This window comes from Podarcis melisellensis (genome assembly GCF_964234715.1).
Source record: "Podarcis melisellensis genome assembly, chromosome: 3".
NCBI classification, from domain to species: domain Eukaryota; kingdom Metazoa; phylum Chordata; class Lepidosauria; order Squamata; family Lacertidae; genus Podarcis; species Podarcis melisellensis.
In genome coordinates, this window is record NC_138530.1 from 3,404,410 (window position 1) to 3,430,303 (window position 25,894).

The 25,894-nt window shown below is 47.8% G+C and overlaps 2 protein-coding genes and 1 long non-coding RNA gene across 7 annotated transcripts in view; 1 reads left to right on the forward strand and 2 right to left on the reverse strand.

The window, feature by feature from the left end:
* Positions 1-7,737, forward strand: part of LOC309365791 (Golgi-associated RAB2 interactor protein 3-like) — a 30,915-nt gene extending 23,178 nt beyond the window's left edge. The window contains exons 7-9 of one of the 4 annotated variants that reach the window (XM_081904276.1): positions 2,774-2,871; positions 5,284-5,451; positions 7,389-7,737. In XM_081904276.1, the coding sequence (XP_081760402.1) occupies positions 2,774-2,871; positions 5,284-5,384 (199 nt within the window). In that variant the 3' untranslated portion in view covers positions 5,385-5,451; positions 7,389-7,737. Of the gene's footprint in view, positions 1-2,773; positions 2,872-5,283; positions 5,452-7,388 lie in introns of those variants that run through there. The other 3 variants (XM_081904275.1, XM_081904277.1, XM_081904278.1) reach the window with 3 other exon arrangements.
* LOC309366014 overlaps positions 1-25,894 on the reverse strand; it is a 343,316-nt gene that overhangs the window by 135,820 nt on the left and 181,602 nt on the right. The gene's annotated exons all lie outside the window — the stretch shown is intronic.
* Positions 19,833-25,894, reverse strand: part of ZNF395 (zinc finger protein 395) — a 57,317-nt gene continuing 51,255 nt past the window's right edge. For both annotated transcript variants that reach the window (XM_081904113.1, XM_081904114.1), the window contains exon 10: positions 19,833-25,876. In XM_081904113.1, the coding sequence (XP_081760239.1) occupies positions 25,765-25,876 (112 nt within the window). In that variant the 3' untranslated portion in view covers positions 19,833-25,764. The remainder of the gene's footprint in view (positions 25,877-25,894) is intronic.

The following is a 25,894-nucleotide window of genomic DNA, read 5'->3' on the forward strand; positions in this document are numbered from 1 at the left end:
GGCGTCCCCTTCTCCTTGTGCCCTCCATCTTTCCCAACATCAGGGTCTTTTCCAGGGAGTCTTCTCTTCTCATGAGGTGGCCAAATTATTGGAGCCTCAGCTTCAGGATCTGTCCTTCCAGTGAGCACTCGGGGCTGATTTCCTTCAGAATGGAGAGGTTTAATCTTCTTGCAGTCCATGGGACTCTCAAGAGTCTCTTCCAGCACCATAATTAAAAAGCATCAATTCTTCAGTGATTAGCCTTCTTTATGGTCGAGCTCTAATTCATTAGAGGTTTTAAATAGTAAATAATAATAATAATAATAATAATAATAATAATAATAATAATTTATTATTTGTACCCCGCCCATCTGGCTGGGTTTCCCCAGCCACTCTGGGCAGCTTCCATAGAAACAAAAAATACACTAAAATATCACACATTAAAAACTAAAGCAGAGGTTAACAGGGATCTTTAGCTCTGACTCCTGCCTTGCAGGGGGTTCGATTCTGTGATTTGATGACACGTCTTGGGCTTTCAGCAGGGCCTTGTATTTAGCAGGGCAACAAAGACACAGCCAGCCAAGATCTCTTTAAACATCAGCGTCACACGACCCGTGAGACCTTCACCGGTTAATAACTGCATTTAGGGCCTAATGATTTTCCCAAATGATCTTCAAGAGAAGCCCCATGTAGAGTTCATTACAATGTGCTCCTCTTTACCAAGGCATGTATAATGGGATAATAAACCCTTGGCGGACCATCGTCCAGCTGTCACTAATATAACAGCTGACAACATTCGCAGATGTGGATGATGGCAGCCTTGCAGATGTAAAATGCAAACTTAACCAGTGCTGGGGAGGGGAGCATTTTCTAGAAAATCTTCCACTGCTATATTTTCCAAAAATCCGCGCCCGCCCCAATTTTGGAAAAATAATTTTAATAAGTTAAAATTAGTGACATAGCAAACAATCCATACCTAGGCAAGTGGAACCGATAAATGTCAGTTAGTTGTAGAATAAAATGTTCAATTACCGTAACTAATTTATTAACAAAAATAGTGCAAGCATAACAAAGGTGGGGGCAGAAAAGAATCAAAAATTTAAATCATAAAAGCATCACAGACTGGAAGGACAAAAGTACAAAGCTACAGTGCAGCTACAAAGAGATAATGAAGTACTGACTCATGCAAATATTCCCTTTACAAATAATAAAGATTTATTAAAAAAAATAAAATGTTCTCTACTTGTAAGTTCCATTATTATTGAGAATAAAGGATCTAAAAGACATTTGCATTTACTGGTGGCGATGAGTGAACATTTGCTGCAATGTCTGTATGAGAAATAAAACCATGCCATCCATATATATATATATATATAGTCATTTGAGATTTGCCCTTTAGATACATTTAGTTTAAGAAATATCATTCCAAAAAGGGCGATTTGCCAAAGCCTTGAATACCAACAATCTACATTATTAAGATTTTTTAATAATAAAAAACCCCTTGCAATTACCGGTAATTTTTTTCAGGTGACGTTTTCATGTGGAAGGGAATTGGAAAAAGTCTTGAGATATTTTTACAGCGTATAGAATTAATGTAGGGTAGTATCCGGCTATGTTGTAAAGTGGACCCTTTAAAATTAATGGTCTTGATAAGTCAAGAGTCAGACTGTGTACACACAATGCCTTTAAAAAAAGTATCAGAGCACATTCTTTCCCTCAAAGGATTATGGGCACTGAAGTTTACCCCTCATAGAGTTGCCGTTCCAAGCAACCTTTAATAAACTACAGCACCCAGAATTCTTTGAGGGTGAAAAATCTGCTTTGAATGTGCTTTAAAGGTGCAGTGTGAACTCAGACTAAGCCTTCTCTGAGAATGACTTGGCTGGATACCAGCCATAGCAAATGAAGAAATAATAATAATATAATAATAATTTATTATTTGTACCCCGCCCATCTGGCTGGGTCTCCCCAGTCACTCTGGGCTGCTTCCAACAAAGATTAAAAATACATTAAAATGTCACACATTGAAAACTTCCCTGAACAGGGCTGCCTTCAGATGTCTTCTGAATGTCAGGTAGTTGCTTATTTCTTTGACATCTGGTGGGAGGGCGTTCCACAGGGTGGGTGCCACCACCGAGAAGGCCCTCTGCCTGGTTCCCTGTAGCTTTGCTTCTTGCAGTGAGGGAACTGCCAGAAGGCCCTCGGCGCTGGACCTCAGTGTCCAGGCAGAACGATGGGGGTGGAGACGCTTTTTCAGGTATACACGACCGAGGCCGTTTAGGGCTTTCAAGGTCAGCACTAACAATTTGAATTGTGCTCAGAAACATACTGGGAGCCAATGCAGATCTCTCAGGACTGGTGTTATGTGGTCTTGGCGGCTGCTCCCAGTCACCAGTCTTGCTGCCGCATTCTGGATTAGTTGTAGTTTCCGGGTCACCTTCAAAGGTAGCCACACATAGAGCGCATTGCAGTAGTCCAAGCAGGAGATAATCAGAGCATGCACCACTCTGGCGCAACAGTCTGCAGGCAGGGAGGGTCTCATCCTGCGCACCAGATGGAGCTGGTAGACAGCTGCCCTGAGATTTGGTGGCCAAGAGGCTGGGCGACAAATTAGGAAACCCCAGGTTCAGACCTCTGCCATGAACTTTGCCTCAGGTGGGCTCAGGTGAAGCCCCCTGAGTCACAGACACACACCCCCACCTCTGTAATAGGAGGGGTCACAGTGCTGGCCTACCTTGAAGGCCCTTGTGTTTGCCTGTAAAGCACCATTAAGTATTGTTGTTGTTATTTCTAGGTTATTCAGCTCAGAAAGCTTTTCCCCTGGCAGTTTGTCAAGCAGTTCGTCTGCAAGAGCTACCAAAAATCCTCGATCGCCACCGCGAGTTTTCCCAGGTGTGTAGAAAAACATTCCCCACGTCTACTCTCCTCCTTTCTCTCTGCACTGAGACTTACAGGAACGACCTGGACATCTCCTGGCTGAGTCAGACCCATCAAGCACAACGTCATCCTCACTATGGCCCAATATTAGCTCCGGGGAGATTTTCAAGAAGACAAAAAGAGGGAGATCTGCCTCCGACAAGGATGCCCTTCCCTTCCTCCTGGGATTTGGGTGGTCCTTGTGACTCCAGAATAATAATATACAGTGGTACCTCGGGTTAAGTACTTAATTCAATCCGGATGTCCTTTCTTAACCTGATTGTGCTGGTCCCAGGGGGGAGGTTACCGTGGGGCGAGGTCCAGGACCTGAGTCGAGGGTCGGGAAGCGGGGTCCAAAGCGAGGAGCCGGGCAAGGACCTCTGGGGGAACAGGACTGGGCGCTGGCCGAAACAGCTCTTCAACGACGTTGCTCCCGCAACCTGGGACTGGGCTGACTGGCCTTTATCTTCTCTGAGGCCAGGGGCGGTCCCGGCCCCCAGGTGACCCATCTCTCCTGGCCTTAAGGCGAGCACTCCTCCTGGGAGAAACCAGTTCCCTCCGCCTCTCTGCCCTGAGCCTCTGCAGCTCAGGAGAGGCTGGAGGGTTACTGGACCCAGGGGGAGACTCACTTTCCTCTGACAGGGCTGGGAGAGGCGCACCTGTAGGCAATGCATCCTCAACCACCTCCGGAGCCAGAGTGGATTCACCTGGTGCCTGCTCCTGAGGATCCGGCACAGGTGCAGGCGCTTCAGAATCAAGGCCCTGCCCCAGTTCAGCTGGCCCTGGAGGCAGGGACTCCTGTGCAGGCTGGGATTCCTCAGGTTCAGCCTCTGAATCAGACTCCCAGGCCATCACACTGAAACTGTTCTTAATGTGAAGCACCACTTTAGCTAATGGGACCTCCTGCTGCCGCCGTGCCACTGCCGCCTGGTTTCTGATCTCATCCTGAAGCAAAGTTCTTAACCCGAGGTACTATTTCTGGGTTAGCAGCGTCTGTAACCTGAAGCGGACGTAACCAGAGGTACCACTGTAATAATAATAATAATTTATTATTTGTACCCCGCCCATCTGGCTGGGTTTGCCCTGGGCTAGCTGGCTAAATTAGTCCTACTTGGGCCAGTGAGGAGGCCAGGGGAGAATTAGCTGTGGGGTCTCAGAGTGGGTGATCTTCATAAAAGGGGTGTGGGAGGGAAGAGAAGGGAAATAAAAGATCAGGCTGAATTCAAATTAAAGGCCAGGCGGAATAGTTCTGTCTTACAGGCCCAATGGAAGGTGTTTAAATCCTGCAGGGCCCTGGTCTCCTGGGACAGAGCGTTCCACCAGATCGGAGCCATCACTGAGAAGGCCCTGGCCCTGGTGGATGATAGTCTGACTTCCTTAGGGCCCAGGACCTCTAAACTATGGTTATTCATGGACCTTAAGGTCCTCTGTGGCGCAGACCCAGGAGAGGCGGTCCCGTAAATACCAGGGCCCTAAGCCACAAAGGGCTTTAAATGTCCAAACCAGCACCTTGAACCCAACCCGATACTCCACCAGGAGCCAGTGCAACTGGAAAAGCACTGGGTGAATATGCTCCCATGGCAGGGACCCCATGAGGAGCCTCGCTGCAGCATTCTGCACCCGCTGGAGTTTCTGGGACAGTTTCAAGGGCAGCCCCACGTAGAGCAAATTACAGTAATAATTACATTTGGCCCTTCGGAAGTTGCCCGGAATGTGGGCCTCAGGATGTAAAAGGCTCTCCATCACTGCCTTAAGGAGACAGTTCTGACTTTGGGCATAAAGAATGGTGGCCTAGTAGTCTTTCAGCTCAGTCATTGCTTCTTGACACTTCAGCAAAGTGTGGTGTAATGGTTAGAGTGCTGGACTGGAACCTGGGAGACCAGGGTTCGAATCTCCACTCAGCCATGGAACTCACTGATTGCCCTTGGGCTAGTCACCATCCCTGAGCCTCATCTACCTCGCAAGATTGTCGCGAGGATAAAATAGGGAGGACAAACATGTGCGCCACCTTGAGATCCTTGGAAGAGGAAGGCGGAATATAAATGGAATGACTAAATGAATGGTCAAGGTCCCTGCTATTCCTCTCTTACGTAGATACAGTGGTACCTCTGGTTGTGAACGGGATCCGTTCCGGTGGCCCGTTCGCAACATGAAAGGAGCACAACCCGCAGCGGCACGTCTGCGCACGCACAGGTTGCGATTCGCCACTTCTGCACATGCGCGTGGCATCATTTTGCACATCTGCGCATGCGCGAGCAGCAAAACCCAGAAGTAACCCTTTCCGGTACTTCCGGGTTGCCGTGGGACGTAACCTGAAAGAACGTAACACGAAGTGGATGTAACATGCGTTATGACTGTACGTGTGTCTGGCTTGGTCTTTTTTTGCAGTTCCGAAAAAAGAAGGATCCAGCAGTCTTAATATTGTCACGCTCTATTCCATCGTCTCCAAAACAGCTGAAAGGCAGGAAAGTGGGAAGAGAAAAAACTGAACAGAGATGGGGAATGGTCTCAGCCTGAACGTTATGGAGGAAGCAGAAAGGGAAACCAGGGACTCAGGTACTTAGAGCAAAACCTTTGGTGGCCCTTAGATTTTATTGTTAACAGGAACAGACGAAGAACTTGCTGGATCAGGCTGATGGCCCTTCTAGTCCAGATTCATGTTCTCACAGTGGCCATCTTGATGTTTGTGGGAAACCCGCAAGCAGGGTCCGGGCACAAGAGCCTTCTCCCTTCCTTTGATTTCCAGGAACTGTGGTTCAGAAGCACCCAATTTTTGCATAACCACAGAGCCTAGGACTTGCTGATCAGAAGGTCGGTGGTTCGAAACCCCGCGACGGGGTGAGCTCCTGTTGCTCGGTCCCTGCTCTTGCCCACCTAGCAGTTCGAAAGCACACCAGTGCAAGTAGATAAATAGGTACCTCTCCAGCAGGAAGGTAAACGGCATTTCTGTGTGCTGCTCTGGTTCACCAGAAGCGGCTTAGTCCTGCTGGCCACATGACCCAGAAGCTGTACGCCGGCTCCTTCGGCCAAAAAAGCGAGATCAGCACCCCAACCCCAGAGTCGTCCGAGACTGGACCTAATGGTCAGGGGTCCTTTTACCTTTAAGCCACTTGGAGAAGACTGTCCTTAAGCAGTGTGTAAACTGTTTGAATTTAAATATATATATATATTAAAATTCAGTATTTTAAAAGTTTAATTACAGTCCCAGGAAGAGGGCACATTCTGAAAACATCCCCCCAGATGTTAAAGGCCAGGGAAAAGTCATGCTCTTTTGACATTCAGCAAGAGCTGGTACTGCAGTCCCGATTTTCCAGGGATGTCCTGATTTTCAATGCTGTATAGGGAAGATTCTTTTAAGTATTATTTAATGCTTTATTGTGTTTTTATATATGTTGGAAGGCACCCAGAGTGGATGGGCCAACTCAGGAAGATGGGTTGGGGTTTAAATTAAGATAATCATTATGGAATGGAACGTCCCTACTTTCATCGGAGAAATGTTAGAGGGTATGGGATCGTGAACTTGCAAAGGGAGTTCCATCACTCATGGGCTGCCAGCTAAAAGGAGGCGCAGGGAGTGGGCATTCAGTTCTGTTTGCGCTTAAAGAAAAAGGAATCAGGAGATCGATCACCTGCTTCACTACTTCACTAAAAATCACTACTTTTGAATCAGCCTGGCTATAGACTGAGTTAAGCACTTGAAAAATCCATTGAAATCAGACATTATAAGTTCATCTTTGAATGGGTAGTTCGCAAGTCTCTGAGGCTTTGCATAAGGTTTTGTAATTTTCTCAGAAGATTGATAAAGAATGCATAATCACTTTGGTAATTATTGTGTATATAATAGTCACCAAGTGGGATGCGGGTGGCGCTGTGGGTTAAACCACAGAGCCTAGGGCTTGCCGATCAGAAGGTCGGTGGTTCGAATCCCCGCGACGGGGTGAGCTCCCGTTGCTCGGTCCCTGCTCCTGCCCACCTAGCAGTTCGAAAGCACGTCAAAGTGCAAGTAGATAAATAGGTACCGCTCCAGTGGGAAGGTAAACGGTGTTTCCATGCTCTGCTCTGGTTCACCAGAAGCGGCTTGGTCATGCTGGCCACATGACCCGGAATCTGTACACCGGCTCCCTCAGCCAGTAAAGCGAGATGAGCGCCGCAACCCCAGAGTCGGTCACGACTGGACCTAACGGTCAGGGGTCCCTTTACCTTTACCTTTACCTTTATTAGTCACCAATGTGTTGAATGAGTCGTACTACTGGCTATAGGCACATGGCAACTTGAGGAATGACACCTTTGCTTGAAAACGGAAAGCACTGAAAAAGTTAAATGCAATTAAGTAGACATTTGGTGCTTCTGTTGCAGGGAACTGCTGAATGGTTGCTTCTTGTACAATGAAGTTAAAACAGTAGAAAATTTGGGTGGGGGTGGGAGAAAAGATTCATATCAAGGAAAACATAGAATAATTTTCTGTTTTAACATTTTTCTTTTTCACTTTGAAGTGTCTTGAGAGTCCTAAGCCAGAAAGGCTGATTAGAAATCATCGTCGTCATTTTCATCACCGTCCAGAGATAGCAGCTATTGCAGTACTTCAAAACGCTTCAGCCTTGCAGTGTTTGTGCCTCTGATACGCAAGGCGATGGGTGCCTCTCTGTCTTGCCTAGGTGATTTCACCCTTCAAAGCCCAAGGCTGGAGTCTGCAGGAGCCTGGATTCTGTGATCTCAGAAAGGAGAGGACTTGAAACCTGGAAGCAGAGGAAGAAGAGGAGAATCTGCAAAAAAGAACTCGGGGAAGAGGGAAGGTGGAGATAGGTTTATTTTATTCTATTAAAAAGACTGTTTTCACTGCCATCTTAAGCTCCTTTACTGTTTAAAGGCACGGCATTCTTGATTTGTGTTTGTATGGACCATGCCCCTTTTGTTGCAATGCCTTCACCCACCTATGGCCAAAGCATAATGAACACAGCTCAGTTTTTAGCCTGGGTACTTTAAACTTCCTTTCTTTTTTCTGAGTCAAGAGTGGATTTCATGCTCTGTATTCAGCTCATAGTGGTGAGGAGGAGGAATGGAAGTTCCCCCGAAATGTCTGCTTCATATACATTATCTACACAATGGGCCCCACGTGATTGGCTAATTCTGGGATTCTCCTGTAGGCCAATCAGGTTGCAGATTCACTTCCACCTGGAGTTGGATTGGGTGGCTCCTGTGGACCAATCATACTGCTGCATTCTGGGTCCTATTGTTCTAGGACCAATCAGACTGCTGCATTCTGAATCCTATTATTCTAGGACCAATCAGACTGCTGCATTCTGAATCCTATTATTCTAGGACCAATCAGACTGCTGCATTCTGAATCCTATTGTTCTAGGACCTATCAGACTGCTGCATTCTGGATCCTATTGTTCTAGGACCAATCAGACTACTGCATTCTGAATCCTATTGTTCTATAACCAATCAGACTGCTGCATTTTGGATCCTATTGTTCTAGAACCAATCAGACTGCTGCATTTTGGATCCTATTCAGCTCAATACATAACACCTTCTTTCTTTCTTTCTTTCTTTCTTTCTTTCTTTCTTTCTTTCTTTCTTTCTTTCTTTCTTTCTCTCTCTCTCTCTCTCTCTCTCTCTCTCTCTCACACACACACACCCCTCTTTAATTAACCCGGGATTCACCTCTTTTGTAACCTCATTAGCAATCAAAGCCAATAGGTAATTGAGCCGTACTTTAATTTCGAGAAAGAAGCCAGCTTGCATTTTCCACAACATTGAGCAGAAACAGAAGACCTGACAGGTCTCCAATCTATTGTATTAGCAAAATTAGCGGGGGGGGGGTGTTTAATAAGCGCACAGGGATGCAAAATTCCACCGATTAATATTCCTGCCCAGTCAGCATTAGCTGGCGAGTGTGGGAAGGAGGCAGCCGTGGCACAATGGGAGCTCCTGGACTCTGTTCCTTCCTCACTCATATCTCGCAATCCATAGCAGGGAGATCTTAGAACCTAGAATCGGAGAACTGGAAAGGCCCCCCCGCCACCGCAAAGCAGGCATCTCAATAGCAGAATTGCCAGGCACACACTGTTGGGTCATTCCATATCAAGTGATCCAACTTGATTGTGTCACCCAATTTTCTTAATATTTTTGTACACTTGTCAAATGATCTAAACTAAGGTCCAACCTACAATTTCAGCAAGCTATCAATCTGCTTTGGAACACGTTTTGAAAAGAAAAGCCTGATTAGCTTTTCAGATACCTTTTAATTACTGTATTTTTCGCTCTGTGAGATGCACTTTTTTCCTCCTAAAAAGTAAAGGGAAATGTCTGATCAGCCAGCAATCAGGAGGGGAGATATGGGACGCTAGAGATAAAGGAGGCTGCCTCAGAGTGGGGAGGAAAAGACAGCGAACTTGCAAGGAGAGGAGACAGGAAGATTAAAGCAATAAGGAGAGAAATTAGAAGAAAAGGAGGAGCAAAAAACTTCTCCAGCTAAGGAAAAGACACAAAGGCAAACAAGAGTGAAGGGAGTGTTGAAAGGAAGCAGCTGATCGGTGGGATCGGGAGCGAGATAAGGGATGCTAGAGATAAAGGAGGCTGCCTGGGAGGGGGGAGGTAAAAGCCCATGGATCTTCAGGATTTTTGCATTGGGTCACCCCAAATTCACCATCAGATCACATAGCATGTCCATGGCTACAGACTGCACCAAAAAAAACCACACAACCGCTGTTGCCTGGGGCCGCAATGGCGGAAAAACGTGGTTACAAAGCACGGATCTACATGGATTCTCAGGATTTTTGCATTGGGCTACCCCAAACTCACCATCAAATCACATGTCTGTGGCCACAGCATGAACCACAAAAATCATACATCCACTGTTTCATTCAGAATATTTTCCCCCTTGTTTTCCTCCTCTAAAAACTAGGTGCGTCTTATGGTCAGGTGAAAAATACGGTATATAACTTTCTAAAGAAATGCCTGATCTTATAGTTGGGAGTCTTGTTTCTCCTGTCATATTTTACTCCAAGAAGACCCATTTATCCTAAACAGAACCCAATAAGGCAGACATGTATGTGCAAAATATTCCCCCCCCCCGCCCAATGTGATCCCACTGAGATCCCAAAATGAAATTTTGTGGGTGGATCTTGGAAATATTAAATAATACATATTTTGAATTTTTTGAATTATATTTGTCAGGGCCACCCAAGGTCCCAGCTCACAAGAGACCAAAGTCCAGTCCAGCTTATATACAGAAGCTTTTATTGAAGAACATTGTTAGCTTCACATCCGAGGCGCGTGGCCCTACGTCTGTTAGGCTTAGACCGCTGAAGTCCCCTCTGAATCAGTCCCGCCTCTACACCAGTTTAAGAGGCTTGTGCTGGACCACCTCTTCCTCTCCTTCCTTTTCCGCAGGGTCTTTCTGCCCCCCTGGGTTCCCTCCCTCCGGGATTCCCCAGAGGCTGAATCCTCTGACACCTGTTCCCCCCTCCTTCGTGCTTTGGGACCAGGCTCCTCCCCCGGGCTCTCCTCACTTCCGCGCGCCTCCACATTTGAACTTGGCGTGCGTACGCTGCTTCTGACCTTCCTTTCGACAGTTACACTGCTCCCGGTACTACTCTCCGCCCCTTCCGGCAGGACATCTTGCCCCGATCTCCTTCCCCTCTCTGCTTCCTGCTCTGCTCCGTCTGACACACTGGTAGCTCCACCCCCTTCACTCCGTTCCGGCGGAGAAGCCGGTCCCGATCTCCAACTCCCACTGGGGGTTCCCCCGCTGCTGCCCTGCTCCTGACTACTCCCGCCTGTGGCTCCCCTTGGCCTGACCAGGGGCGCTCCCTTTTGGGAATCCTCCGATTCACTGGAGGGACTCATGGACAACCTCGGGTCATTGTCATCCTGTCCTCGTCGCCCTGGGATCCTTCCCCCTCGCTCTCAGTCTCCTCCCTCATCTGCGCCTCTCTCCCTGAACCCCTGACAATATTAATTTTTGTAATCACTTTTTAAATTTCGTAACTTAAATTCAAAATTTAATGTAAGTACCTCTTGTGACATATCATATTAAAGCCCATGAAGTTCTGAAGAGATTAGTGTTTTCAGTTTTGACATATCTCGATGCTTGGCTGAGTTTTTAAGGCTTTTGTGTAGCCTGACAAGGCCAAAACCACATTTTTATTTGAAAGTTCAAACCCTCAAAACTCAAAAACGGGATGAGATAAAAAGCTAACCTTTTAGATTTAAACTTGGTTTTGAACATTCAACAGGTGTACAAAAAAAGGTTAAAAAAAGTTGGAGCACTTGATATGGAATGACCCTGTTGCGAAATAATATGGTCGCCATTCCATTGCACATTGGTGCAAAACCCAGTTATGGTAAAACTCTTCAGTTTAATGAATTCCTCAAATTGGTGGGCTTGATCCAGCTTTCCAAAGTCTGATAGTCCTTCACACCTCCAGCTCCCCCTACTGCCTCCTAGTGCCCCCCCCAGTAATCCCTCGTGCGCCCCCCCCCCCGGAGGGGCAGTGCCACCTACTTTGAGAACCACTGCATTAGGTAGAATAAAATTTTATTATTACGGTCACAGACCAGTTCCGGGTCACTTACAATATCAGGAAAATTATAAAACACAACAGGAATACATTGAATTGCAATTGGGTATAACAGAGACAATTCAGATATAAGGTAAAGGGAACCCTGACCATTAGTTCTAGTCGTGGCCAACTCTGGGGTTGCGGTGCTCATCTCGCTTTCTTGGCCAAGGGAGCCGGCGTACAGCTTCCGGGTCATGTGGCCAGCATGACTAAGCCGCTTCTGGCGAACCAGAGCAGCGCACAGAAACGCCGTTTACCTTCCCGCCAGAGCAGTACCTATTTATCTACTTGCACTTTGACGTGCTTTCGAACTGCTAGGTTGGCAGCAGCAGAGACCGAGCAACAGGAGCTCACCCCGTCAGGGGGATTCGAACCGCCGACCTTCTGATCGGCAAGTCCTAGGCTCTGTGGCTTAACCCACAGTGCCACCCGCGTCCCCTAATTCAGATATAGCGGCAGTTAAAAAATATATATTAAATCTTGATCACTAAAATATAACCTAAAATTATCATTTAAAACCTTAATCATTTTGGTAGTACAGCTTGTTCCCTAAGTTTACCTGTATTAGGTGCTGGCATTTCAGGACTATGACAGGTGTGCTCCCTGCCTGCCTCTCCATCCAACTCGCCCCCCAATTAACCATTTGCAGAGGCGGGGAAATGTTTCCGTCTGCCTTCGCTGAGAAGGGAGCCCAAACCAGCAGAAAAGAGGAGTTTGACAGCAGTTATGAGCCCCAGATCGCCAGGCGGGCCCAGCAGCCTGGAACGGGTTGATTGCCCCGAATCAGGATCTTCCTGCGCCGCCATTCATTGAACGAGCTTTGGGAAGCACTTGAGCATGCTAGATGGCGTCTGAGTCCTTTGTATTCGGAGCATTTTGGAGCAGAAGGGGACCCATAAAACTCAACGCCACGGAAAGAGGAGAGGCGCGGAAATGGCAACTCTTCATTGTAGTTTGGGGAAAATTTATGGGTCGTTCGTGGCGCGAGATGAGGCTGCCAAGTTGGGGGCTGAATTATTGGCTATACAGGCTTATTTCTGTTGGGGAATGGATTATTTGCTACACATTATTATTTCTTTAACTGAGCAGAACCTGTTGCAAAGAAAGCAGTACAAGGCTCGAAGGAGGCCAGAATTCACACGATACAGTGCAAAACCCAGTCCCTAATCCCGATGCACATGGGGCTAGAGGGCCGGATGTGGAAGCTAGGTACTCTGTGCATGCTCAGAGGCACAGAAGAACTTTCATTAATTATTCCCATTTATGACCTCCTCAGTGATTTTCCTTAAAAAAGAAATGGATATGCCACCAACTCATATAGACTGCCAAGGCATTATGCAATGATGTTGTGCCCTCAAAGCGGTGCATCATAGAATCATAGAATCATAGAGTTGGAAGAGACCACAAGGGCCATCGAGTCCAACCCCCTGCCAAGCAGGAAACACCATCAGAGCACTCCTGACATATGGTTGTCAAGCCTCTGCTTAAAGACCTCCAAAGAAGGAGACTCCACCACACTCCTTGGCAGCAAATTCCACTGTCGAACAGCTCTTACTGTCAGGAAGTTCTTCCTAATGTTTAGGTGGAATCTTCTTTCTTGTAGTTTGGATCCATTGCTCCGTGTCCGCTTCTCTGGAGCAGCAGAAAACAACCTTTCTCCCTCCTCTATGTGACATCCTTTGATATATTTGAACATGGCTATCATACATAAAAAGGAAAAGGGACATAAAAAGGTAAAGGGACCTCTGACCATTAGGTCCAGTTGCAGACGACTCTGGGGTTGTGGCACTCATCTCGCTTTATTGGCCAAGGGAGCTGGCGTACAGCTTCCAGTTATTATGGCCAGCATGACTAAGCCACTTCTGGTGAACCAGAGCAGCGCACGGAAACGCTGTTTACCTTCCCGCCAGAGCTGTACCTATTTATCTACTTGCCCTTTGACGTGCTTTTGAACTGCTAGGTTGGCAGGAGCTGGGACAGAGCATCACACATAGATCAAAGCAAAAGTTAACAAATGGACATGCCTACAAGAAATGCAAAAAGCAAGCCAGAGACAGCAGAACAGCCTTTGCCAAGCTGGTGCCCTCCATATTTTGTTGGACTGCAATTCCCATCAGCCTCAACTTCAATGGACTTCCATGACTGTTACGAGAGCAGGAGAAAAGCTTTCCTCTGTCCAGATCCTTTTCTGAACCTTTTCCAACTCTACAATATCCATTTTGCACTTATGAACACCCTAATCTCCCCACAGTGAGAGACTTCGCTGCACCCACAAAATTTTGTGCTTGGGCAACTGCCCCACAAAATTCGGAGAGGTGGGAATTTCAAGGAGAGCTGCATTTCGTCTTGTATCTTGCTTTGGGAAACACGAATCAGGAAGGTTTGCATTAAAACGTGATGTGGCCTGAACAACTCTGAAATATACTCGGAGTCGAGAGTGGATTCCATGCTCTTTATTCAGCTCATAGTGGTGAGGAGGAATGGAAGTTCCCCCGAAATGTCTGCTTTATATACATTATTTACACAATGGACCCCACGTGATTGGCTAATTCCGGGATTCTCCTGTAGGCCAATCAGGTTGTGAATTCACCATAGCTGTCAACTTTGAAAATAAGGGACCAGCAGCCTAGAAAATAAGGGACCAGCAGCCAAAATAAGGGATTTTAGTCAACTAGCTGAAATGCAAAGTTAAAAGGGACCAGATAATTTGGGAGAGCAGCGCTGGTTTTTGGCCCTTCGTTTCCAGAGGTTGCTGCTCAAGACACCAGCTGATGAAACACTGCAATTAAAGAACTACAAGCAGCAACCACTTTTCGCGCAAAACGAAGTCCAAGCTACGAAGATGCTGCTGCAGTTCTGTATCTTTTCTCTCGTGCTCCATCTGCAGCTCTCAGTTCCATCAGGTGGGGCGGGAGGAAGGGGGGGGAATAGTGCCCGAAGTAAACCCGCAGATCAGACCATCTATGCTAGTCTACCACTACAAATCTATGGAAGAAGCGCTTGTGGTCCTTCCTTCGCTTTCCCCCCTTAGAACACCTGCCCGTGCCTCCACCTCCTCCTCCTCTCTCTGAACTGCTTTCTCTATGGTTGCCCTCGCTCTCCTCTCAAGGCTCCCCAGCAATTCCTAGGCCGCGCCAGGCTGCCCATCTCATCCGGATCCTTTGGCGGCACAGCCGCAGTATGGCCTAGCGGGAGCGGCGGCGTAGGGCAGAGGCAAGGCTCCAGGCAGAGACGCTCAGGAGGAGGATGGAAGTGGAAGGGCCCGAGGCTCCCACCAGTCCAAGTGGGGAGGGGCTCCCAGGGGCCAAGGCTGGTGAGAGGAGGCCCGAGGGGGGCGGGCCGGGCAGCCAAGCAACACAGTTGGAGCCTCCCTCCTCCCTGGCCAGCAGGGAGGGAGGGAGAGGAGCTGCTTCCTTTGAAACCCGGGAAATTTAAGGGACATCATCAATAAGAGACAGCAGCGGGACACAGCGCTGGGATAAGGGACTTTCCCGCCAAATAAGGGACGGTTGACAGCTATGGAATTCACTTCCACCCGGAGTTGGATGGGTGACTCCTGTAGACCAATCAGACTGCTGCATTCTGGATCCTATTGTTCTAGGACCAATCATACTGCTGCATTTTGGGTCCTATTGTTCTGGGACCAATCAGACTGCTGCATGCTGAATCCCATTGTTCTAGGGCCAATCAGACTGCTGCATTTTGGATCCTATTCAACTCAGTACATAACAAACTCCCATCCCTAATGCATCCCTGGACTGCTTGTCTTCCAGTGTAATTTTGCATGTGTCTACTCAGAAGTAAGTCTCACCTGAAATCAAGGCTGAAGTCTTCCGCTCAGAAAGTGAGCGGAAGACTTCAGCCTTAATCTGAAACTTTTCACCATGATATTCACCCTGGCTTTACCTTTCAATGCCCGAGCAAGAAAAAAGAAAGTTCACATTTGGATGGCTAAAGACCTTCCATAACCACTGCTCTATCTATAATACAGAGGCAGACAGACAGACAGACAGACAGACAGACAGACAGACAGACAGACAGATGTGTCTGCTTTCAAGCCAAGCCTCATATCTGGGAACGAGAAAGGACAGGCACTGCCATCTGGTGGGAGAAACATTGAAGGGCGTTGTAGGTAAAACAGGAGGGGAAAATGGGTCAACAGCTCCCTCTAGTGGATTCATGGTAGCATTTCTTTCTTTCTTTCTTTCTTTCTTTCTTTCTTTCTTTCTTTCTTTCTTTCTTTCTTTCTTTCTTTCTTTCTTTCTTTCTTTCTTTCTTTCTTTCTTTCTTTCTTTCTTTCTTTCTTTCTTTCCCATCTAGCTGAGTTTCCCCAGCCACTCTGGGCAGCTCCCAATCGAGTGTTAAAAACAATACAGCGTTACATATTAAAAGCTTCCCTAAACAGGGCTTCTAAGGGATGTGGGTAAAAGCCTCAGCGCCTAGGGCTTGCCGATCGAAAGGACAGTGGTTCGAATCCCCGCGGCGGGGTGCGCTCCCGTTGTTCGGTCCCAGCGCCTGCCAACCTAGCAGTTCGAAAGCACCCCCGGGTGCAAGTAGATAAATAGGGACCGCTTACTAGCGGGAAGGTAAACGGCGTTTCCGTGTGCGGCTCTGGCTCGCCAGAGCAGCGATGTCACGCTGGCCACGTGACCCGGAAGTGTCTCCGGACAGCGCTGGCCCCTGGCCTCTTGAGTGAGATGGGCGCACAACCCCAGAGTCTGGCAAGACTGGCCCGTACGGGCAGGGGTACCTTTACCTTTACCTTTAAGGGATGTGGGTAGCGCTGTGGGTTAAACCACAGAGCCTAGGAATTGCCGATCAGAAGGTCGGCGGTTCGAATCCCCGCGACTGGGTGAGCTCCCCTTGCTCAGTCCCTGCTCCTGCCAACCTAGCAGTTCAAAAGCACGTCAAAGCGCAAGTAGATGAATAGGTACCGCTCTGGCGGGAAGGTAAACGGCGTTTCCGTGCGCTGCTCTGGTTCACCAGAAGCGGCTTAGTCCTGCTGGCCACATGACCCGGAAGCTGTACGCCGGCTCCCTCGGCCAGTAAAGCGAGATGAGCGCCACAACCCCAGAGTCGTCCGCGACTGGACCTAATGGTCAGGGGTCCCTTTACCTTTAAGCAGACCCTAGGACCCTCTGGTCCAAGTCCTTGCAATGCAGAAATACGCAGCTGGTGTTTACAGGAATTGAACCTGCAACCATGGCATTGTCTGCACCCTGCTCTAAGCAGCTGAGCTATGCATAAGGCAGCGGGTGAGGGTGGAATAGGTGATCTGGCACTGCACAGACATGACATTTGCAACATCCATCCAAATCTCATGAGCTTTCCCCCAAAGAATCCCTGGAACTATTGAGCATACCCACAGAGAACTACAATTCCCAGCACCCTGCACAAAAACTACGGATGCAATACACTCGTGATCTCTCTGAGAACAGAATGAGCGAGGCTCTTATTTAAGTACATGGAAGTGAGAGCTGGACCATAAAAAAAGTCTGATCGTCGTAGAATTTATGCTTTTTAATTCTGGTGCTGGAGGAGACTCTTGAGAGTCCCATGGACTGCAAGAAGATCAAACCTCTCCATTCTGAATGAAATCAGCCCTGAGTGCTCACTGGAAGGACAGATCCTGAAGCTGAGGCTCCAATCCTTTGGCCACCTCATGAGAAGAGAAGACTCCCTGGAAAAGACCCTGATGTTGGGAAAGATGGAGGGCACAAGGAGAAGGGGACGACAGAGGACGAGATGGTTGGACAGTGTTCTTGAAGCTACCAGCATGAGTCTGACCAAACTGCGGGAAGCAGTGGAAGACAGGAGCGCCTGGCGTGCTCTGGTCCAGGGGGTCACGAAGAGTCGGACACGACTAAAAGACTGAACAACAACAACTATTTAAGTACAACACACACACATACCCCCCAAAATCAGGGGTGAAAACAGCCTGTCCCGGCCACGAGGCTCATTGCTCAAGCAACCTTACCTCGCAAGAAACATTGGCCCGAGGTGTGAGCCACCCAGGACCACATTTTAATTACTTTCCTGCAAGCAAAGCCCAGGTGTTCCATCTCGGGGCGATGGTGTTTGCATTCCTACGAAGTCATAATTCATAGAAATTGAAAGGAAGGGGGAGGGACATTCCAATGGGGAAGCAAGGAACTGATGCCTCACCCAGGCCGCACCTCACCCTAGTGCATGTTTTCCCTCCTTTTTTAATTTCCCAAATCAAAGCCTGCCAAGGAGGCTGGAGGCACTTTATAAAATAAGAGCTCTCCATCGCCCTTCGCACTGCCAAACCTCTGAGGCGGAGCAGGCAAGGATCTGAACCCAGCTCACCCAAGCCCCGCACAGCCTCTCTGAACGGCCACGTAAAAATCATAGAATCGCAGGGCTTTAAGGGACCCCGGGCGTCATCCAGTCCCACCCCCTTGCTACGCAGGAACTGCAGCTGAAGAATCCGACCCGATCGCCTTCCCGATCTGTTTAAAAACCTTGCCATGAAGGAGAATCCGGCACCTTCTGAGGGAGTCCTACCATGCTTTTTAACAGATGTCACCATCAGATGTCAAAGAGAAAAATAACTACCAAACTTTTAGAAGACATCTGAAGGCAGCCCTGTTTAGGGAAGCTTTTAATATTTAATAGATTATTGTATTTTAGTGTTTTGTTGGAAGCTGCCCAGAGTGGCTGGGGAAACCCAGCCAGATGGGCGGGGTATAAATAATAATTATATTATTATTATTATTATTATTATTATTATTATTATTATTATTAACATCTACATGCAGCCGCTGGGAGAGATCATCAGGGGGTTTGGGTTGGGTGTCCATCAACATGCAGATGATACCCAGCTCTACCTCTCTTTCAAATCAGAACCAGTGATGGCGATGAAGGTCCTGTGTGAGTGTCTGGAGGGGGTTGGAGGATGGATGGCGGCTAACAGATTGAGGTTGAATCCTGACAAGACAGAAGTACTTTTTTTTAGGGGACAGGAGGGGGCAGGTGTGGAGGACTCCCTGGTCCTGAATGGGGCCACTGTGCTCCTGAAGGACCAGGTGCGCAGCGTGGGATTTGGGATTCACAGCTGTCCATGGAGACACAGGTCAATTCTGTGTCCAGGGCGGCTGTCTACCAGCTCCACCTGGTACACAGGCTGAGACCCTATCTGCCTGCGGACTGTCTCGCCAGAGTTGTGCATGCTCTAGTTATCTCCCGCTTGGACTACTGCAACGCGCTCTACGTGGGGCTACCTTTGAAGGTGACCTGGAAACTACAACTAATCCAGAATGCGGCAGCTAGAGTGGGGACTGGGAGTGGCCACCGGGACCACATAACACCGGTTCTGAGAGATCTGCATTGGCTCCCAGTACGTTTCCGAGCACAATTCAAAGTGTTGGTGCTGACCTTGAAAGCCCTAAACAGCCTTGTTCCAGTATACCTGAAGGAGCGTCTCCACCCCCATTGTTCAGCCCAGACACTGAGGTCCAGCACAGAGGGCCTTCTGGCGGTTCCCTCACTGCAAGAAGTGAGGTTACAGGGAACCAGGCAGAGGGTCTTCTCGGTGGTGGCACCCGCCCTGTGGAACGCCCTCCCACCAGATGTCAAGGAAATAACTACATGACATTTAGAAGACACATGAAGGTGAAGTTTTTAATGTGTGACATTTTGATGTATTTTTATTCTTTGTTGGAAGCCGCCCAGAGTGGCTGGGGAAGCCCAGCCAGATGGGCGGGATACAAATAATAAATTATTATTATTACCCTCCCTCGCAAGGTTGTTGTGAGGATTGGATGGGGAGGAGAGCTTCATGTGGCCCCTTCAGGTGCTGAGAGGGAAGGTGGGATAGGAATGTAATAAAGTCGGGGAAAGAAACTTTAATAGCCCTTTTAGATCCTACCCCCCCCCCAAATATAATCAATGGGAGGAAAACCAGAGCTTTGGGTTTTAACAGATTCAAACCCAAATAAAGAATCGAATCGGAATAACACAGAGCAAGTCCGAAACATTGTCAGGCTGTTTCTAAATGGCCTTGTGGTTGCTGCACACATATCTGAAGCACGCAGGCACATCCCCCAGGGGTTTCCGCTGAAGTAATGGAATGAGAGGCAGCGGTGGTGTAGTGGTTAGAGTCAGGCAAGGACCTGGGCGACCAGGGTTCAAATCGCCACTCAGTCTGCATGCTCTCTGGGTGGCCTTGGGGTCCAGTCACTGCCTCTCAGCCTAAACTACCTCACAGGGTTGTTGTAGGGTTGCAATGGGAGGAGAATTATGTACGACACCTTCAGTTTCTTTGAGGAAAAAGTAGGGTATAAATGTCATCTTGACGATGATACAGTAGTAGCAAGTAGGAGAAGAAAAACCCAGAGAAACGTAGGGTTATCAGGCCATATCATTTTATTATAAAATATATTTCATATTGCCGTTGTAAAAATTACATTTCACATTTTTTTTTGTTTTGCTTACAATAAAAAATAATACTTGGAAGACAATCAAAAAAGAAAAGCTCCAATTAAGAGACAGTAATTCACCGATACGATATATTCCCCCCGTTAGGCTTGGTAGCGTATCACCATCCAAACAGCAGCTATTATTGGCGGGTTACAAGATCTCATCCTTTCCCCTTTCCTGTCCAAACGCCTCGTAATAACTGGGGGGGGTGCGCCCCTCGCCCTTTCCCACCCCGCCAGCAACCCAGCAAGCCCACAAAAACGGCCATGTTGCATTCCTTAGCTTCCTAAGGAGATCTTGACAGACGGACAGTTTGGAGAGGACGGCTAGCATCTTGGAACTTCTCAACTGGCTGGTGTGTGACTTGTGTGAGGGAGAAAGGGCAGAAAAAACAGAGGTTCCTTGTTCTTTCTCTCCCCGCACCTTTGTTAAACTCTTTCGAAAGAGAAGAAGAAAATTGCTGGTGATCAGACTGGTCCCCTTTCTCATGCACCCACAGAATTGCTTGCACCAGTGTTTGTGTGTGATGTGTGTGTTGATTTCTACCACATGCAAAAAGGAGTTTGTATCCAGGCGACTAGAAAGTCAGGTAAACCCTGCCTGGCTGAGCTAACAAAAATGTCTATGCATGCCCGACAGGTCACAACATCCACACATGCACGTACCCACGCAGCCCTTTTCATGTGGGATTTCGCTGGTATTTTATTTTGGCTGGGGTGGGTGGGAGTCTTGCGGCTTTCAGGCAACTCCCATCATCTCCAAAGGATCATGGGAGTTGTTGGACTACAACAACACCCAAAGGGTCCCCAGTTCCCATCCCCGATCAAAACCCAAGCGTTCCTTTTTTCCTTTCCTGGTAGGAAGGGGTCATCAATGAGTTCTGGATCGAACCAGACAATGTGCAATGGTTCAGTTTGTGCCGGTTTTCTGCACAAACTCTTCCTCTCTGTGGGCTCCCAGCCTCCCAACGAAAACTCAACGGTTCACAGTGCAAAGTGTAAATTAGAAAACAGCTCCCACCTCTTCCTATTAGTGCCTGGTAGAAAAGATTCCTATATACATGTGTACAAAAGTCCTCTTATGTGGGGCGGGAGATCCAGCCCACAGCGGTGTGTGCAGATCTTTCCTGGGCCTTCGACTCACGCGATTTCTGTCTCGCAAAGTCAGGATACAGAAACGACAAACCTGGACCGTTCGATTGGGGAAAGAGCGACACTGGATGGACAAGAATATAGGTGGCGTGCAACAGAGTAATTGTACAAGTGTGGGATTTCGTGCTAACACAACAAGATTCCCCTCTGATGTGTGCCCCGTTATGGGATGAGAAACCCCTAGGATTTAGATTTAGGAGGTATAGGGGGAGGGAGAGAAAATTTCTGTTGCACAAGAACAAATTCTGATCACAGAATGGTGGACCGAAAGCCCTGCAAAACTGGAATCAATGGGTTGAGGGACTTGGCACCCGCTTGAATACAACCCTATATTTTTTTTATTAAAAAAAAAACCCTTTAGAAGTAATGATATACCCATGTCCTTAAAGATGTGGCAATGAAAAACAGCTCAGAGTTCAGTTGCAGGAGCTGCCATTTGTTAGGAAGGCTACAAACACACCTGTGGTCAGAGGAGAGACCCCTGACCCCATTTTACAGACAGGTGAGGAAAAGAGAGACTTTTCACTATAAAAAGTTCTACGTAAGAAACTCGACCACATTTCAAGGGAAATTGAGAGAATGGGCCGGAAAAAAGAGAAAGGGGAAGGGAAGAGATTTTTAAAAATGAGATCTAAACATTTAGGCTATTTTTCCAAAACAGAGGAAAGGGGAGCTCAAAGCTGTAAAGAAAATCCAGAGGAACAGCTGTTTTGGCCAGAGGAAATAGCAAATATTTTGCTTTCGGTTCATTTCCTGCCAAGGGAAAAAACTGAAGTTACCTGCAATAGTTGCAAGGCTATCGTTGATCGAAGCCGGATTGTGTACTTTGGGGCCCTGAAATAATTTGCAGAACACCTCTCTGGGCATCATGTAGAGACGCAAGATGAAGCTCACAGCTTTTGAAGTGGTGATGGGATTTGTGTATTGCTGGTTTCTATTGAGTGCAAAGTCCCGAAGCTCCCACCATGCCACAATTCAAAAAGGAAGGTGCTAGTCCACAGCGTGGCAACACACAGGTATGCCAGCCATCGGAGTTACATGTGGGGCCACAAAGCGCTTGGTGAAGAGGACCAGAGTCTAGGAGGCAGAGCATCTTGAGTGGAACGAAGCAGGGAGGGGTAGCAGGCTGCACCTTAAACCTGGCTCCTCAATGAGGGCTAGTCTCATGCACAGGCAGCCCTCACAGTCAGCCTGCCAGGAGGAGGCAGAATGAGCCAGCCCTCCCTGTTCCCATCCCTCGCCCCTAGTTTCTGGCCATCACATGCAGATGTAAAGTCCGCTATCCTAAACGTAGAGACAACAGGATTGTGCCCTTTCGGTGCAGGGGAAGCCGTGCGCCCTAGGAAATAATGGCAAAGCAGAAATCTGTTGCATGGGTAGATTGTTCCCTCGAGATTCCATTGCGTTCTGGGTTCCCTCCCACCCCACGACTTTGACAAGCAAGGTTTTTTTAAAAAAGAAAGAAAAAGGCTAGGCATACATAAAACCACAGACCTACGTTGTCCAGTCTAACTTGTACTGCACAGCTCAGAAAATAAAAAGAGACGGTGGGGAACTCTTATCCCATGGAATGAAACAAAAAAAATTAAAATACTGACAACAAATATATTCCTATGCAAGCTTAGCTTTTCCTTTTTCACTTTCCAAAATTTAAGTGCTATAGAATTTTGGAACGAGGCATTTGATGAACAAGGCCGGGGGTTGGAGCATACAGCAACCAGGGCGCTGCTTTTAGCAGCGAGTATAAATCATCGCCTCCCCGCTGAAGGAGTGCACATTCCTTTAATAGCTGGGTAACAGCAGGAAATATTCCCCAACCCCGGGGTTTTTGCAGCTTAGCAAGAGAAACCCGGATACCACATGCTTACCCCAAAGCCCTTTCTTTTTTCTTTCCTTTTTCCTTTACAAATTACTTCTCTGTTTCCACCTGCTCCTCCTTAATCACCTTTTAACAAAAAAACAAAACAAAAACCTGAAGCGAAAAAGAAAAGAGATTCCAAAGGGCCTAGACTTCGGCCAGTGAAGAAACTGGTCTCCAAATCTCAAGACAAATTAGTTCTGCTGGGGAAGAGAGGTCAGGCGGCTCCTTCAGCAGCAGAAACAGACCATTTAGGAAATCCGGTAGATTTTGCCGGACCTCAGAAAGGTCAAATGCAGCGAGATAGCTACAGATCAATATTTCTGAAGAAGGATGAATGAGATTTCCAAAGAAACGTCTCTGATGTCCGAGATTATTCGTCCCCCAAATTTAAACACCGCTGTCAAAAAGACGTTTCCACATCATAATTCGTGACGGCATCTTTTTCCAAAAAATGCACACTGCTTTGAAGAAATCGTTTTGTTAGGTCTCTGGGCCATAATAAAGATTGATTTGATTTGAAGAAATCGAGAGAACACAAATATCCCAAAATCTCACCTTTGGAAATATAAAAATGCAGAAATCTGGGCTCAAGCTTTGGGTGATCCAATAATCCACTGATTCTCTGGATGTTCAAAGCGCTCAAATAAGACCCACATTTTGGCGTTGACCAGCTTTAGCACTGACCAGGAGTCTGGGCTTAGGGAAATAAAAAATCCGACATACTGTGCATAGCAGCCTCCTGCAACTTTGGGGTCTCCCCGATGTATTGGACCAGATCTGCCAACCAGCCCTAGCCGGCACAGTTCTGGTCCAAAAGATCAGGAGATTGAGGGAGGCTGGTGTGTATGATGCACAAAATGACAACAAAACACAAAATTTTCAACAAGCACCGATAATATACATAACTCCTTAAAAAAAAAAGAAAAACTCTCCCACCCCAAGCCTTAAAAAGTACCCTTAAAAGTAATTCAGGGCTAGCTTTTATTTTCTGTAAAGAAATCCTCGTTCTCAGAGTGTTCATTGTTCATTCAGTTGCTCTTTTCGCAAGGAGAGATCTCTGTCTTTAGTTTATGGCTCATGATTATCAAAACGCAGGTGACTGGGACAGGGGAAACCACATAAGCAATCCGAAAAAGCTGTCCGGGCAACGGGTTTTTGTGGAGGGAGGGAAGTGCTCCCCCAAGGAAGGGAAACCACGATTCGTTAACAAGCGCCTCTCTGTCATGACTGGCAGCCCAAAAGTTTAGTGGCCTCAATGAGGACTCCCTCCTTGCGCAGTGCTGTACCCACAACCGAGAGAAAAGCAGATGGAGTCATGTGGCAAATTGTGGGTGGGGGCCCACACCTCTCCCCCAGGGTTGTGGGGCCTAAATGGAAACCGCTGGGAACGTGGTGTGTTAAAGCACGTTGTAAATCCGATTTTTTTAAAAAGTACTACCTAAACTTTCATTTTTTTCCCCCAACCTGGGGGTGCAGGGAAACAGGGCTTCAACATTCCTGGAATTTTTAAATCTCCTGTCCCAAGACATCCCTGGGCTACTTTTATCGTTCCCCAGCGCGGAGATCTAGCTCTCTGTGTTGATTGTCATTTGGCAACTACACTGACCGCTGGCAGCACCAGGCTAGAAAGAGGGTTTTCCCCAAAATGTTTTGCCCTTCCACACAACTGCACAGCGTGAGCCAAGCGCATTCTCCCAGCATGCTCTGCAAATTGGCGCAGGTTGGGTGCATTGGCGGCGAACGGTCTGGATTGCATGCGCAACGGGTCTGACCTTGAAGAGGAAGGAAGGAAGCAAATTCCTTGACCGGACGCCCTGCCAGTGTTTCGGACTACAACTCAAATCAGCCCTAGCCAGCCCAAAACATTGGCAGGGGGGCCAAGCTGAGGAAGGCCACGATAACGGCGTTTATGCCCTGGAACCCAGGACTTTTGCTCGCTCCAGTTCGGACCAGAGCACCCACAAAACCACCCGTTGGGTCTTGATGGGCAAGCCCATCATTAAGCAAAAATATGATTTCCTCCGGGTCTGGCCTTTGAGGAAGGGGGCAACTGAAGCCACACGAGAAATCCTCAGGTGCCCCAGGGCTGTTTTGCACATTAAATTTTAGGTGTATAATGGGGGAATGAAAGCATAAATCAAAGCAATATAGCCAAGTTCCTTCCACTTCAATGAAACAAGCATTCGCTGGATTGTAGCTTGATGCAATGATTGTTCTTTCGACAGTGTAATGTTTAAAAGGTAGGGGGAAAACCCAGGGCTTGGGTGCAAGCGTGTAATTCCTCCCGGGCACCAGAAGGGGGAGACAGTCCACAGGAAGTCAGCCACGCCCCTTCCTCCTTCAGCTGATGGACCCAGCACCCTCTCGATTTGGGGTTAGATAAGGGATGCTCCTATGCACTCCATATTGCAACCACCGACCCAAACACTCAGCCAACCACGTTTGGAGGGAACAGTTCAGGAAAAAAGGTTCTTTGGTCCCTGGGCACACCGAGAAACAAGTCTGTTAAGCTACACCAAGCCAAAAACTCTCTTTCCTCCCTGCTTTGCCCCTCTTATTTACAAATAGAAAGGGAGGCGCTGTGTCTTTGTGTGTGTGTTAAAAAATAGGAGGAAAAGGTGTGTTTTAAAAAAACGAACATTCCCACAAAACACTGAAAATTAGGAAGGAAAAAAACCTGCCGGACGTAGAATATACGGAGCCCAGGACGGGCTCTCGAGATCTCCGCTGAAGCACGGGGAGAGCGGCTTCCAAGGGCGCTGCAAAAATGCAGAGGTCTGGCCCCTTGGCGCTTGGCTGGCAGCGAGAGAGAGAATTGCTCCCTCCATCTTGGGAAACTTGCATGCGCTCAGTCCAGGAATCGCTGGCAGGCCTTTTTCCACCGGCAGGCGGTGCACCACTGGTCGCGGTGCTCGATGCCGTAGACCTTACGGCACTTCTTGGCTTCGCCGCGGACTTTCCTGCGGGAGAGAGAAAGG